General features: G+C 40.7%; 1 protein-coding gene across 5 annotated transcripts in view; it reads left to right on the top strand.

Moving 5' to 3' along the window:
- Positions 1–5,217, top strand: part of SPIRE1 (spire type actin nucleation factor 1) — a 120,276-nt gene extending 115,059 nt beyond the window's left edge. For 3 of the 5 annotated variants that reach the window (XM_084849877.1, XM_084849879.1, XM_084849876.1), the window contains 3 exons: positions 248–275; positions 715–851; positions 2,783–5,216. In XM_084849877.1, coding sequence (XP_084706003.1) covers positions 248–275; positions 715–851; positions 2,783–3,038 — 421 coding nt within the window. In that variant the 3' untranslated portion in view covers positions 3,039–5,216. Of the gene's footprint in view, positions 1–247; positions 276–714; positions 852–1,257; positions 1,312–2,782 lie in introns of all 5 variants that reach the window. The other 2 variants (XM_084849880.1, XM_084849881.1) reach the window with 2 other exon arrangements.
- The last annotated feature ends 10,410 nt before the right edge of the window (positions 5,218–15,627 follow it).

The raw sequence follows: 15,627 nt of genomic DNA, 5'->3' as shown, positions 1-15,627 counted from the left end.
AATTGGGCAAGATCCAAGTGATGTGCACAGGATCCTTTGGATCCCATTCCCAATCTCGATCCTTTTTCTGGCCTCCTACTGAGTTTGTGGTATTTAACTTAAAGGTGAAATAGCCAATTAAATTAAAAAGTAGTATGTAGTTCTTAAAACATTTTAATGAGAAAAATGCAATACAGCTTTTGAAGAGAGACGCACAATAATACTACTTTCAGCTGAGTAAACCATGTATTTCCTTTCTCTTATACAGGCCTGTATGCTCACAATGCTGTAAAAAGGTAAGTTAAGAAATCTATAAATCCTTTCCCTTCTTAAAGTTGATGGTGTAATCCACCAGGCATGACTGCTTCACTACATCCACCCAAAAATAACAAAATATATAAAAAAAATTAAATTGTAACACTCCACCAACACATCTTTACAATATTCCCTCCTTTGAATCTAATAGTTGTCATATATACATATTAGTACATATGTGTTCCTTTTACTGTTCTGGTAACATTTACAATATTTGTTTTTATAGTATTCCTATAGAAGTCTCCATTACAAATGGATGGAGTCCATGTAGCCATAGTGCTTTGCTGAGTCTACAATTCACTTACTTTGGGTTAATACCTTTGAGGATATGCTGGATTAAGTTGCTACAGAAGTCCATGCGATGGCACACATGATCTCAGGGTAATGGTATCTCATTGTTGTCCTCTTGCCTTGTGACAGATGCGCCTACCATCAAAACCATATTCCACTCTTCCCATCTTTTCTCTGGGACCTTCTGCTTTACAGAAAGGAGAGAGTTTTATGAGGCCAGATAAACCTTCCACTAGCCATCACCGGTCACTGAAGGGCATGCCAAGGTAAGTAATGCTTCTGATTAAGATCAGGGTAGATATTTTATCTACAAACAGCTACTTTCATAGTCTATATTCTATAGTTTGTTACATGTTTAGAAGTGTATTTTAGCCATTTATAACCCTTTCAACAAATGTCCATGCATATGTCAAAGGGCCGTGTGCAATCTAGAGAAGGATTTCAGCCTCCCTTTTTCAGTGACAGACCCTAGCGCTCCCTGAAAAGGTTGGTGGACTTTTGGAAGTGGAATTCCATGAAGCATAAGAGGTTGGTGCTGGAAGGGGAAATCAGCAAAAACTAAAAACCTGGAAGGCAACCTTGGTGTACATATGGTCTTCTTTAGATCCTGGCCTGAAGAGGTTGGATGAAACTGGATTTAAAATGTTTATCTTTAACTATACAACCATACAGGTGCATCCAAAATTTTCATCTGCAAGAAAAATCTTGCATTTTTCCAGTCTTCAGGTAGGTTGAGAGAAATACTTTAATTATCTTGACTAATTTTTGCCTGTGAAAAGTTCTTGTCATAATAAATTTGTTAGTCTTTGAGTGCGAAAGAACTTTTACTTGCTTTGGCTGCAAGAAAGTAACGTTACTTGTTTGGAACTGAATTAAATTATAAATTATCTGTTATAGATTGGGGTTTACAGGAGTTGTGTTTTTCTGTAAAATTTTTCATAATGTGTTGGAGAAACAGATATAATTCACTCTCCAAACTTATGTTTGCCATTCAAATCGTATCACTAAGGTGGATTTAAAAACAAACAAACTAAGGTTGGATCCAGGATCCTCCCTCTGTGGATGGAAGGGCTCCGCTCACCAAAGGTGTCTCCACCCGGTTTTGGAGGATCTCCCTGCACCACAGTTCACCCAATTCAGCAGGATCTCCTGACCCTCTGTGTAGCATTTTCAGAAAGTTGGAGGGAGCAGGGCAGTCTGTTTCTGCAAGCCCAGTTGCAAACATTCCCTTTTCTCTATATTGCTTGTACAAGTCCTTTCTCTAAGACCATAATGCCTCCACAAATGCTAACCAAATAACACAACAATTTTCTTACAATTCAAACTGTGTCTTTTATGAATTATAACTGGCTACAAGAAACCCTGATAAGCCAGGTTTGCATAATCACGAAGGAAAACCGACCATGGTGACTAATTTTCCTTCCCCATGCATGCCAATTGTAAGCTGCCTGATTAGCATAATTACCCTTGCTGGGCATGGGTTGTTGTGACGTCTGAACCTGGTGAGGGTGGCTGGCTGGGATCATTTACAAACCACCCTGAGGCCCTAGAAAAAGCTATTGGGTTTCAGGGTGGTTTGTAAACCACCCAAGCCATCATGCAAGCCTAGGACCAGCATGTGAGTGATCACGCAAACCTGATTTGTTTCTTCTCTCTCCTCTTTGACCTGGTTCTCGCGTAACGCTAATTCGTTAAACAACCCATTAATTGGCAGGGCTGTAGCAGAGCAGGTGAGCACGTTGCCTCTTGCACACTCACTGCTTCTGCTTTGCATCCATTTCCAGCAACAACCCAGGAACACCCCATTGGGTTGTTTGATGCAATGTGTAAAGCCAGAATTCTGGGTTGTTGTGGGACAACAGTCCAGAGTTTTAACCCAACAACAAACCATGGGTTCAAACTCTGGCTTGCTGTTCCTCAACAACCCAGAGTTCTGGGTTCGCACATTGCTGAAAGCAGATGCAAAGTGGAAGTGGCAAGCAGGCAGGGAGAAGGCAGCTCGCTTGCTCCCATGCGGCCCCGACAATCCATAGTTTAAACAACCCATGGGTTGTTGTTACTTGTGAATCAGACCATTACACTAGGACTGGAAGACCTGAGAGAGAAAATGTTGTTTTGGGGTAAGCAGAGTTTACCTCTTTAGTATAGTTGGAAAGATGTGACACTAATAAGAACAGAATTGTACCTTTGTTTTCAGGTTGTCCTCAAAGTCAAAGTCTGTAGATAAATCAGATGAAGCGCTATTTCCAAAAGAGCTAATGGAGGACTGGAGCACCATGGAGGTGTGTGTGGACTGCAAAAAGTTCATTTCAGAAATCATTAATTCAAGCCGTCGCAGTCTCTCCCTGGCTAACAAGCGAGCCAGATTAAAAAGGAAAACCCAGTCATTCTACATGGCGTCCCCAGGCACCTCAGAGTACTGTCCTTCTGAGAGGACTATCAATGAGATCTGAAACTTGTGCCTTTCTCTTTGCTTTGTCTTCATGAGGTCCTGAGAGAAATCAATGAAACCAGAATGTCTCTCTTTCCTTTGTTCTACTTGAGAGCTTACATTTGCATTAGGTCACTAGTTTTGCCACTTTATATAATTTACAAAAACAAGTCAGAAATTGGGCTTTGCAGCAGTTCAGCCAATAAATTTGTTTGCACTAGAAGAAAACAACAGTTAGAGACTGTTGCCTTTTTGTATGTCTGCAGCATACGAAGAAAGCCTTTATTTGTATTTTTTTCTGATATGCATTCTGTGATAATTTTCAGGAAGAGTGTCAAAATATATACTTAAAGAACCAGGTGATAGTGTTAGTACAGTTGTAATCATTAAACCCTGTTAGAATTTACCACCAAGTAATGTCATCTAAATCTCAGTCTTTGAGGTACACAGGCCCATGTTGTACAGAAAATAGATGGAGGCCATGGCTATTGATTATAGGATAGCACAACATTCAGAATGATTTGCTGATGTGCTTATAATGGTTATCAATCCAAGCTAGAGACTTTATACGTCCTGAATTTTAATATAAAATATTAAATAAGCTGGATGCCTGAATGAATAACTATTTTCCCTCAGCTGCTGCTGTTTCATTATAACGATCAGTGTGTTCTAAGTAGTAGTAATTTCTTCCCTATCTTGAATGTACTCTGAATGTTAGTTGTTGTAGTAGTTGTTAGTTGTAGCTTTTAGAAATAAGTGAAATCATACTCTTTATGGGGACGATGCAACTAATTATAAGCTTTTAAGATTAGTGAGTTTTTGTAAAATAAAGAATGTTCTCTGGGAAACAATCCTGAGAAAATAGATATTATGTATATTTGTATTATAATGGAATACATAAGTACTGCTATAACTAAGAGTCTGAGCATATCCATTATAAACCCCATTTTTACAGGGGTTTGTATCTTGGCTCTAAAGAAATTTTATACCCTGCAAAAATTTGAGACAGCAGTGTCTTGGATTGAAAGGTTTTTTGTCTTCTTTTTTTAAAAGGTTTGGAGAAACGCCGTCTAGCTGTTTTGAAATTCCAATAATACTACCAACATCACATTTTTTGCACTCTTTTATATTCAGATTTTTGAATTTAAATTAAACTGGAGCTTAGTGTAGAATATGGAGTTGGGTTATTTTTGTATTTATAACAGCCCAGTTATAAATATTTGCAAACCATCTGGTGGACAGGAACAATAACCCTTCCAAGTTTCTAATGGCTAGACACATATTTAATATAAGAATAGATTATGTGATAGGAAAGCTTAAGTTCTTTGTATTTTCATTTTCCAATTGTAGGCTGATGAGTGACATCTCAGCTCATTTCCAAAATAGGCAGAATCGGCTCAAATGTAGTCTCTAACCACACACTTATTTAATGAAAATATTATTGAGAAACTAATCTACATCTTTTAAACAAACCAAAACATTAGTGGCCAATAATTATTACTTTAAGATGAATAACCTGATTTTAAGATTTGCTGCTCTAACATATAAGTGTTTAAGTAGATATGCTGGCACTAATGTTTGGGGTCTTCAGATGCAGTCTTCAGCCCAGTAAGTCTGAAGCAGTTCAGCCACAACAGTGAAACTACTCTAGTATCACTAGATAGAGGACTGCAGTACATATCTGCACTACAATCCTAAATTTTCCTTGATTGGAACTCTGTCCGTACTTGGAAACTGATTGAAAACACCCATAGAGATGTCTCAGTACTCAAGCAAGACTACAGTTCCATGGGGAAAGCCATAAACATTCCATCAAAATAAAACCAGCTTAAATGTTTTAGTGTAGACCTAGCCTAGGGAGGACTGTTGCTGTTGTTGAACCCCTAACTCATTCTAATGTAGTTCTGATTCAATCTATACTGATTCCTATGCTACCTAACTATTGGCATATTAATGAGTCAAGGAACACAACCGAAATCACTTTGTCCTAATTTTTCAGTTTTTTCCTTGATGTTGCAAAATCACATATTTCATAATGTCAAATTTCCCTGGTGATATTTGATGTGATTGGACCCTCACATAGGCCATGGCACAACAAACTCTAGATTTAAAGTGTTTGCCATGAAATGATAAACACGTTGTGAATTGACCTGACAAAATTAACTTGTGATTACTTTATCATATCAAGAATATAAAAGTTGGGCTGGAGTCTCCTTTTTTCATTGATCAATTGAAAAAAGTGGGCTGAAAACTCCTATACCTTAAATTGGTTTGTACATTTTACTTATAAATTCTGCACACAATTGTGGTGTGAAAGCAAGGGGTCACCTGATAGCCCACAAATATGTCAGGAACTGCTCTTATTATTTCCCTGCAATAGGGTGAAGTATTAGCCAGAAGCTTGTCACCCTTGCAGGCTTTCTGTGTTGTCTGTTCTCCTTCCATGCAGCCACTCTCCTATGGTTCTTCAGGCTGGGTACTTTGTAGCTCAAGCAAAAATGTAAATAGAGATATAAGTAATTTTCTAAAGAAATCATCAAAGGGCATTTCAAACCTAGGCTAGGACTCTCATTCTCCATCTTTTATTAAATAAGCTTTATGACTATTGTACACATTTACTTTTGTGCTTTTCTGAGTCCAAGGAGAATATAGGGAGCGGAGTGGAAATTTTTCTGGCTAAAAGTCCCTGAAATTCTCGGATGAGGAGTTTCTTAGGTTGTAGTGGGAACAGTTATGAGCCACCATGAATACCAGAGATATAGTTACCAAAGGGGTAGCCTTGGTCTATAGGGATTCTATTCCCCTGGTCAGATTCCCTATCCAACAGTCAACCAGTTTTGTCTGTACCTGGTGTTGGGCACCTGAGACAGGATAGGGATTCTGTTGGTGTACTGCCCACCCCACTGCCCAACCGTCTCCCTGCCTGAGCTGACTGAGGTGGTCTCGAGCGTGATGTTGAGGACCCCAAAGCTTATGGTCTTGGGGGTCTTTACTATTCATGCCAAGGCTACTTTGTCAAGAGCGGCTCAGGATTTCATGGCCGCCGTGTCAACCATGGGCCTGTCTCAAATAATATCTTGCCCAACACATGTGGCAGGACACACTTTGGACCTGGTTTTCTGTGCTGGATTGGGAGAAAATGATCTGCAGGTGGGGGAGCCAGTAGTGACCCCAGTTTTGACCTTCAGGCCACCTGTAACCCCCCACAGGGGTGGGGGACCAAATTTGATGGTCCGCCCCTGGAGACTGATGAATCTGGATGGATTTTTGAGGTCTCTTGGGGATTTTCCTGCAGGCTTAGCCAGCGGTCCTTCCAAAGTCCTAGTCACTGCTCAGAATGAGGGGATGACCCGAGCTATCGATATGATCGCTCCCAAACATCCTCAACCTAGTGTCAGCTCCTTGGTATTCTGAGGAGCTGAAGGTGATGAAACGACTGTGTTGACGATTGGAGTGCAAACGGCAGAAGACTTGGAATGAATACGATTGAACACAGGTAAGAATCCACTTGTGAGTGTATTCTGTGGTGGTGATAGCAGCGAAAAAATCCTACCTCTCCACCATCATTGCATCTGCTCAGTGTCATCGAGCAGAGCTCTTTCATGTGGTTAAAGGCCTCTTGGGCATAGGCCTTATACAAGAACTTGAACCCTCAAAGGCCTCCTGTGAGCATTTTGCCAGACACTTTGCAGATAAAATCGCTCATATTCGTGCTGACTTGGATGCCATTGTTTTGACAGAGTTTGATATGGATGGGGCTGGTGCACCATCTAGTCATGCTGTGGATACCTTTCTGCTTGTGCAACCTGAGGATGTTGACAAACTACTTGGAGGATTGAGGCCTACTACTTGCCTTTTAGATCCTTGCCCTTCCTGGCTTGTGAAATCTGCCAGAGCTGGGATGGATATCTGGACCTCTGAGGTGGTAAATGCCTCCTTGAGGGATGGTGAGGTCCCCCCAGCTTTGAAAGAAGCTGTGGTGAGGCCCTCACTGAAGAAATCAAATTTAGATCCTATAGTTCCAGATAATTACCGCCCTGTGTCAAATTTGCCATTCTTGGGCAAGGTACTGGAGCGTGTGGTTGCCTCACAACTCCAAGCCGTTCTGGATGAAACTGATTATTTAGATCCATTCCAATCTGGTTTCAGGCCTGGTTATGGAATGGAAACAGCCTTGGTCACCCTGGTTGATGACTTATGTGGGGAATGGATGGGGGAAGTGCAACCCTGTTGGTTCTTCTGGACCTCTCAGTGGCTTTCAATACCATTGACTATGGTATCCTTCTGGATCGTTTATCTGGATTAGGCTGGGGAGGCACAGTTTTAAAGTGGTTCCAGTCGTTTCTGGAGGAGCGGTCTCAGAAGATTGGTGCTGGGGGACTTCAGTTCCACCCCATGGCCATTAGCCTGTGGGGTGCCGCAAGGTTCTATCTTGTCCTCCATGCTTTTTAACATCTACATGAAACCCCTGGTGAAAGTCATCAGGAGGTTTGGGCTGAAATGTCATCAGTATGCAGATGATACTCAGCTCTACCTCTCGTTTCCATCTGCACATCCCAGGGATGTTGTGGAACTCTTGAACCAGTGTCTGGAGGCTGTTTTGGAATGGATGAGGGTGAACAAGCTGATACTTAATCCAGACAAGATGGAGGTACTGTGGGTTGGGAAACCAGATACTTCGGATGGAGGTTTACAACTGGTCTTAGATGGGGTCGCGCTCCCCTGAAAGACCAAGTGTGCAGTCTGGGAGTCCTCCTGGACTCTGAGCTTACAGTGTCCAGGAGTACTTTTTACCAGCTTAGGCTGGTACGTCAACTGTGGCCCTATCTGAAGAGGACGGACCTTGCCTCAGGTATCCATGCACTAGTCACATCCAGGCTGGGCTACTGTAATGCGCTATATGTGGAGCTGCCTTTGAAGTCGGTTCAGAAACTCCAGCTTGTGCAGAACACGGCCGCCCAGATATTGGTGGGAGCGAGGAGATTCGATCACATGATGCCTATACTGTGCCAGCTGCAGTAGTTACCAGTGCATTTCCAAGCCCAATTCAAAGTGCTGGTTTTGACCTTTAAAGCCTTAAATGGTTTGGGACCAAGTTATTTGAAGGACTGCCTTCACCCATATCAGCCTGCCCGCACTTTAAGATCAGAAAGAGAGGCCCTTCTCACTTGCTCACCTGTGAGAGCAGTCAGGTGGGTGAACACTCGTGAGAGTGCCTTCTCTGCAGTAGCCCCACACCATTGGAACAAGCTGCCATCGGAGGTCCGCCATGCTCTGTCATTGCAGACTGTTAAGAAGGCCTTGAAAACATATTATTTTACCTTGGTCTTCTCGCGATATGACTGCTATTGTTGCTGGTACTGCTGTTAACATTGTTGCTGGTTTTATTGTTGCTTGTATTGTTTTTATGTTTTTATCACTTTTAATATTTTAACTGTTTTTATGTATTTTATTACTGTAAGCCACCTTGGGAGGGATTCCGCGCTGCAAGGCAGCCAAGAAATATTTTAAATAAAAAATAAATAGATATTATAATCATATTAGTGAAAGCTACCTGCCTTGCTGGAGAAGGCCTACTCTCCACCCAGGCAACCAATTCCCTCTTTCACTCCTTTCTGCCATGTCCAACCACTCATAAGAACATATAACATTATATGTGCATTTGCACATAATACTAAGCCATGGCTTATGTTAACCATGGTCTTTTGCTTTAGCCATGAATTGTCTTGCAGACGAGGAAACTGCAGCTTGTTTCCCCTATTTCTGGCTTGTTTCTCTCCCACCCATTTTGTCAGCCCTCCGAATGGTTTCATTTTCAGGCTATTCTTACTGGGACCTCTGTTTCAAGGAGGACAGCAGCACAAATAAGCCAGGGATAAGCCAAGACAAGCCATGGTTTAACCAAGTCAGACTTCACTGGCCAACAGACAAACATGGCTTCTGTTTATGGTTTGTAGCTGGTTAACAAACCATAATTGGTTTGTAGGGACAGGTTTGGGCACAAGCCAAATTTCAACAAATCACACTATGGCTTAGTGTTATGGGTAAACCAGGCCAATATGATGATTGTACTAGAAATTTCCACTAGCAATCTGATATTCTTTGGTCATCTTTTTCTAATGCCACTTTCCAGGTGCTCTTCTCTTTTCTCCTCATTTCCTCCTTGGTTATTCTTGTCTTACATAAAAGAACATATACCAGCTTTTAGTTTGGGAAAGGACAATTCAGTCAGTTCTGCTGTGTTGCTACTTTTCTTCATTTTGGAGCCTAAGAAGGAGCTGATTACTTGGCTATTGTGTTGAGTGTCATAACGTTGCTTTCACCTTGCCATTAGCATTCTGAATATGTTCCAAGTATTAAGGACATGACCTGTGTCTCTCCATACCTCAGAAAGGTGCCCTTGGTTTGAAGCCTTTTGGTGCCCTTACAATTTAAACATGTTCATCTTCACTGTCAGAACAACTTGTAAGTATGTGTAATATATGTTAAGTTTGGAAAGCTTCCACTCTGTGAAAAGTGGGAATCGAGCTTTTTGTGAAGACTAGAAATTATAATAAAAAGAATAAGCCTGACAGTTATGTATTTGTCAATTATCATATGCTTAAAGATGGAAATTCACAATTCATAGAGCTATGTTTGAGTTTTAAAGGGGAGAAAGGATATTTGGCACATTAAATTTGCCACCATGAGAATTTTAAGACTTTTATTTTTCTAACTATTAAGAAACAAGAAAGTATCTGAAGTGTATAGTAGAAGACCTGCATCCAGTGCAATGTTTGTGTCTTATGTACATGAAAGTTTTCTGTGGGAAATTCCAAGCCAGCTTAGGTCTGCCTTTTCTATGGCTTGATGTGCAGAACGTTAATTTTTTTATGCATCCCTGGTGGCAATGTTGCTTTGTTTTTGTTGAAATGATCTATTTAAACATGAAATATCTGGGGAAATAAAAATGCCTTTGTCATAGCTTTTGTTTGTGTTAACGATTTATTTAAACACTATTTTTACAATAGCTTAATATACTTAGTTTTTCCTATGGTCAAATGGTTAGTTACTCCTTTTGGTTTGTTTGTGGAACTGAATTAATATTTTAGTACTTGGGCTGCGTGAAAGGAACAAAATATGTCAACATAGAATAGCAGTTTCTGGAATAGCAATAAAACTTTGTCTGGTTCATTGAAATAAGCACTGAAGAATACAGTCCTCATGTAGGCAAAGATTACCAATTTGAAGTTAAAAAATGTTGATTTACCAAAAACGTTTCCATACCTCAAGCTTGAAAGTCAGTAGATAATTTTACTGCCTTTCTAAATACATATCAGTTGTGCTGAATTCTTACAGTCTCTGCAATAACTACTCTACATTCATTGAATTCATAGTATAAATGCTGTCAGAATTAATGGAATTAAATAGATTTCTACTGTGGAAATGGCTATCAAAAGAAGAAGAAATATCAATTCAAACTTAACATTCCCATCACCCCTTTTTTCTTTTCTCTCTGCCTTTCCCCATCATAAGTTCTTCCCCTATGGTTACTTATCACCCACATGTGGTGTGATTCAAAACCAGCTCCAGATGAATGTCTCATGATTGCCACTGTCATGCATAACTTAGTTCAGGAACATCATCTGTGATTGAAAACTTGTTTGTAAAACCGTGACATTGCATAGGGATTAGGCAAAAGATGGTGCAACATCTGGGTGTTAGCACAATGTTTGAATTCTAATTGCACAAATATTTGAACTGTGCAACGCCCTTCTCTCCCCCATTTCCAAAACTATTTTTGCAATTTTAATCACAAGTCTCTTTTCTTGATCACAACTTACCAACCATGCTGCTAGCTGTAGAGAAGCAGTTTATACTGTGGCTTACATGATAATTAAAAAGACTAAAATGCAAGATGTGCAGCATAGTCCTATGCATGCTTATTCAGTGAATCCTTCTGTTTTTACTCTCTAGTAAATGTGTTTAGGGTTTTTTTAAGTTTAGTTTAGTGTTTAGTATCCAACAGGGTCACTCCACTTCCTCTGGTTCTCTTGTGCTTGTGGGTGCGACCAATTGCACAACGGGGCTTTCGCATTTCTAAGAATGACTACAAACGAGGAGAAACACTAGTTTCAGATTAGTTTTAGAAGCGTGAAAGCCCCATTGTGTGAGCAGTCACTCCCGCCAGCCCACAGGCACAAGATATCTGGTTTATTGGAGTAAATCATGAATATCGTTGCATGTAACTTGTGTATTCACTATTTACTTCTGAAAGTAACTTATTAGCCCAGGTTCAAATGCTTGCTTTTCAGAATGTTGAAGGTTCAATATTGTTAGAAAATTAGTTCAAACTATATACTAAAGTTGATCAGATAATCTACAGTGACTGCAGAACTCCAAATCACTTTGTTTGCATTGTGTAGATCTTCTTAGGAAATGTTTTGTTTTTATCATTCTGTTTCACACAAAAATTGAATTTACCATATTGCTTTGTGTTTGTGATGCTGATTTTTCAAGGTCACTCACACATGAGTGTGTGCTTGGACCCGCCAAAAAATGCAACTAGTTCTCCATACCTAAATGGGTTGAGGGACTGGATGTTAAAGAACAACTTCCACAATCACACACCACATTGATTTTTGAAAGCACCAACTTATCTTAACAATATTGTCTATTTGATTTGTGGTGTTACAAAACTGGAAGTGGGCAAGAACTATGTGGTCACATCATTTGCTATTTGAACTGTATGATTTCATAATCCAATGACAGTGCTAAAGAGGAATGTACCTGACAGTGAACTATTTAAGTTACACGTTTCTATAATATAAAATGGACAGTACACCTAGGGTACACTCGTATACTTCTTTAAACAGAAAGTCCTACAATTCCTAGCATTCCTTAGCCAGCATGGCTAGCTGGGGAATACTGGGAGTTGTAGGACTATTTTCTATCTAAGGGAGCAATCTTATCTAGATAGGCAGCCGCCTCCAAACTTGGAGGCAACCGCCTATCCAAAGCAGGGCAGGAGAAGCATGGAGGGGATCGTTCCCTCCACACTTCTCCTGCCCTGTTTTTTCGGCTAGAGAGCCCATTGCAGCTGTCTAGCCATTGGAGCACGGAGCGGGGAAGGAGGCTACAGGCAGTTATGCTCTCCCCACCCCCAATGCCCCCAGCCATGCCCCTTTCTGGCTGCTCCTCGCTCTTGTGAGCGCAGATAGGGCTGTTTCACACTGCCTCCGAAGCAGTGCGGGAGTGGGGGGGAGTCGGATCTTCAGGAACTGACCTCGGAGCATGGACTCTGAGGACGGTTCCCAGAAAACACCATATCCTATGACTGTCTAGCCGCTGTCTAGCGGCCAAAGGATTGCTCCCTCCACATGCATACGATTGCACCCTTAAGCTACAATCCTATCTCCACTTACATAGAGATAAGGCCCCTATTGAATGGAATGGCAGTTTTGAGTACATGCATGGAGTTGTGCTGTTATAAACTTTTTTTGCTATCTAAAAGAAACTAGGAATAATGAACTCCTAGGCTTGCTTCAAAGACTATGGGCTGTATTCAGAATTGCATGTAGCAGAACTCCGTGAACTGGATAATCCCATGAGTTTTGCAGGGGCATAGGGAACAGATTCCCTCTCTCCTATAGTTCCCTATGCCCCTGCAAAACTACTCTGGAGGGTTGTGGATCATCCAGAAGAGCATGGAAGGTGGTGCTAGGGGCTACAGGGGTAAGAAATCAGTTAAAATCACCACACTGTCCCACTTGACCAGCAGGGAGCCTTCTCTCAATCCCAGTTCCCTCCACCAATGGAAGCAGCCCTTCTGTTCACAGAGCTGCAACCCTGGATCCAAGCCTATGAGTAGAGTGATTATATAGGCACCTTCATGGAATTTACATCCCAGCAACCTCCATAAGGCTCTTTTGGCTTTCAGAAAAAGGAAGCCCATTTTCTTGTTGCAGGACTTTGTAGTAGCATGTTATGAGAGGGAAATTATTGTACTAGCATTCCTCTATCTTCTGTCTTGTGTTATCTATTGTGTTATCTATTATGAAACAGGACTGTAAGCCATCTGGAGAGCCCATCTAGAGCAAAGTCAGGGGATAAATGGAAAACATAGGTGCAAAGTTAGGGGCAAAATGGAAAGCAGAGGAATGGACTTATTAGATCTAGGCTTCCTGAGGAGTTGTGTCCATAACAGGTAGATATTTAAGGCATTTAGCAAACCCATTGTTGAGGTAAAGTATCTCTACTAAAGTAGTATCAGCTGCCTTCAAATAAGACTTTCAGACAGTGGTATCCATTGTTTGAGCATCTACAGAAGATGCTACGGTGAGGTCAGTGATGGTTGTTTCCTTCAATTATTAGTCCCCCCAGTGATTTCTACATAGCCTGTATCCTGCACTGTACATGGAAAGGCAGTAGATGAGGCTTATCTACTGCCTTCCCATGCGTTCCTTTAGCAGGAAGTTTCTCTCCCTGCTAAAGGAGCAATAGCCTCAGGGAAGAAAGGGCAATGTCCCATTTTATATTCCCATGCGTGACTCCATTCCCATATTTTGTGTAGCTGGCTTTAGAAGACAAGCACAGATCCATAATGTTAGACCTAAGTATCTGTGAACTTCTTACAGCAATAAAACAGGTATGAAGAAATGTAAGGCCTCTGTCATATGGCCTCTATAGTATCAAGTAATACCTGTTCAGTGGTAGTGGTGGATAATTTTAACTTTAAAGCATGATGAAGCTAGTTTGGATCATGGACAGGGAAGTTTGTGTTCAAATTTCTTCTCAGCCATGAAGCTCGCTGTGTGTAGCCTGGAGTATGTCACTATCTCTCAGCCGAATAGACTGTTAGGGTTGTTAAAATGAGGACCTTTTTTGGTGAGTGGTATAGACCAGCCTTCCCCAGCTAGGTGCCCTCCAGATTGTCTGGATATGATGGGAGCTGCAGTCCAACACAACCGGAGGGCACCAGGTTGGGGAACGTTGGTACACAGATGTGATAAGCGAATAGTAAACTAAGCTGAAGTTTATTAGGCCCAGGTCACGGGACAAATCTCACATTAGCTACAGTATTTTTCTTTTATCTTTGAAGAACCTGCTCAGTCAATGGCTCATTAAATACTAAAGCATAATATACTTTCAGAACTAAATTAAGTAAACAACTTAAGGCTATCCAATGGGAAACTCTAAGGTAGTTTGATTTTTATCCTATGTGATTAAAATAAATTTAAACATATTTTATAATTTTTTTTAGAGTCATAAGCCAATGCTTTGTCAAGTGAACGTAGTGAAGTTCAGGAAGAGAATTCCTTCTCATTTACACATAGCACTTTATGCCAACCCATCTCATCTCAGTATAGTTACTCATATGACTGTGTAATTGCATATTAGAAAGGGAATCTGCCTCAGTATGACATACTACATCTTTCAAGGTTTCCTTAATTATGTATATTTTCAGGATTCAAGAACAGCATCAGTGTTGTTTTTTAAAGGAAGCACAAAATAAAGTTATTTACCCTTCCTATGCGATGTCACTGTGCATGTCTTTTGTATGGCTTCTGATGCACCAGGGTAGCCATTTGTAAATAAAAAAAGCAATAGAAATTTTCTGCTTGTTTTCCTGTTATGTAATACTGACATGCAGTTTATCCATTACTAATAATAAAAGCTCTTCTAGAAGTTTTATTGATGCCTTCAGTGCTTTATTCATCAGATTAACAAGATTTTCTGCTAGCACAGTGAGCAGAACCCCTTGTGTATCCCTGCCATAAAATATATACATAAAAGAAGAAAGCCAGGGCATCCTTACCTTGAAGCATATTTTTTTTTCAATCGGTGGGAGTATGACTTTTTCCAAAGGTTAGGATTAAGTTTTAAAGGATTGTTATACTAAAGTCACCTGATGATTTAAGGATTAAGATTAATCTTTTGTCCTCCGTCACTGTATTGTACTTCGTTAGTTCACATTTTTCCTGTACCAAACAACTCTATGCCCAAAGCTAATGCATAGGTTCAAAGTCACAGTGCAATCCTATGCATATTTATTTAGGTCTAATCCCCTTGTATTAAATACTGCTTATTCTCAGGCAACTGTGCAGCCTTAGGTTTCTAGCTTTTGGAAGAGCAGAAAAACACGGTTCAGGGGTTGTTTTTTCTTAAAGGGTACGTGCCTTTTGTAAGACTCCTGACCTTATAAATGGGGCTCTTTCTCACTATGCTGCACGGAAAGGCAACAACTTTCCCATGGAAGAAGAGCCCTGCAGTAGTGCTGATTGGAGACAACAGCTTTTCAGTGCTGTGTAGTAAGTAAGTGGCTTCCTTTGTCACCAAAAACACCGAAAAGCTGTTATCTCTGATCAACAGAGCTGATAAAAGAGAACAGCTTTTCCCCATCCTGGAAAACGCTGCTGGGCCAGATGAAGAAATCCTGCAGGCTCTATCCAGCCCACGGGGCAGTGTTTCCGCATATTTGCTTTAAACCAATAATCGCCACAACTAATAAATGCACAGATGCTCTCAACGGTCTCAAGATTACAGGTTGGTTAATTCTAGGATGGCACCTACTACCTTCCTAGGTGCTTTTTTCAGTAAACATGACTCTGTTATGTACTACATAAACATCC

This window comes from Heloderma suspectum, chromosome 4 (genome assembly GCF_057233095.1).
Source record: "Heloderma suspectum isolate Gila_16-S chromosome 4, 16-S_ref, whole genome shotgun sequence".
Taxonomy (NCBI): Eukaryota; Metazoa; Chordata; class Lepidosauria; order Squamata; family Helodermatidae; genus Heloderma; species Heloderma suspectum.
This window is presented reverse-complemented; position numbering and strand designations above follow the sequence as displayed.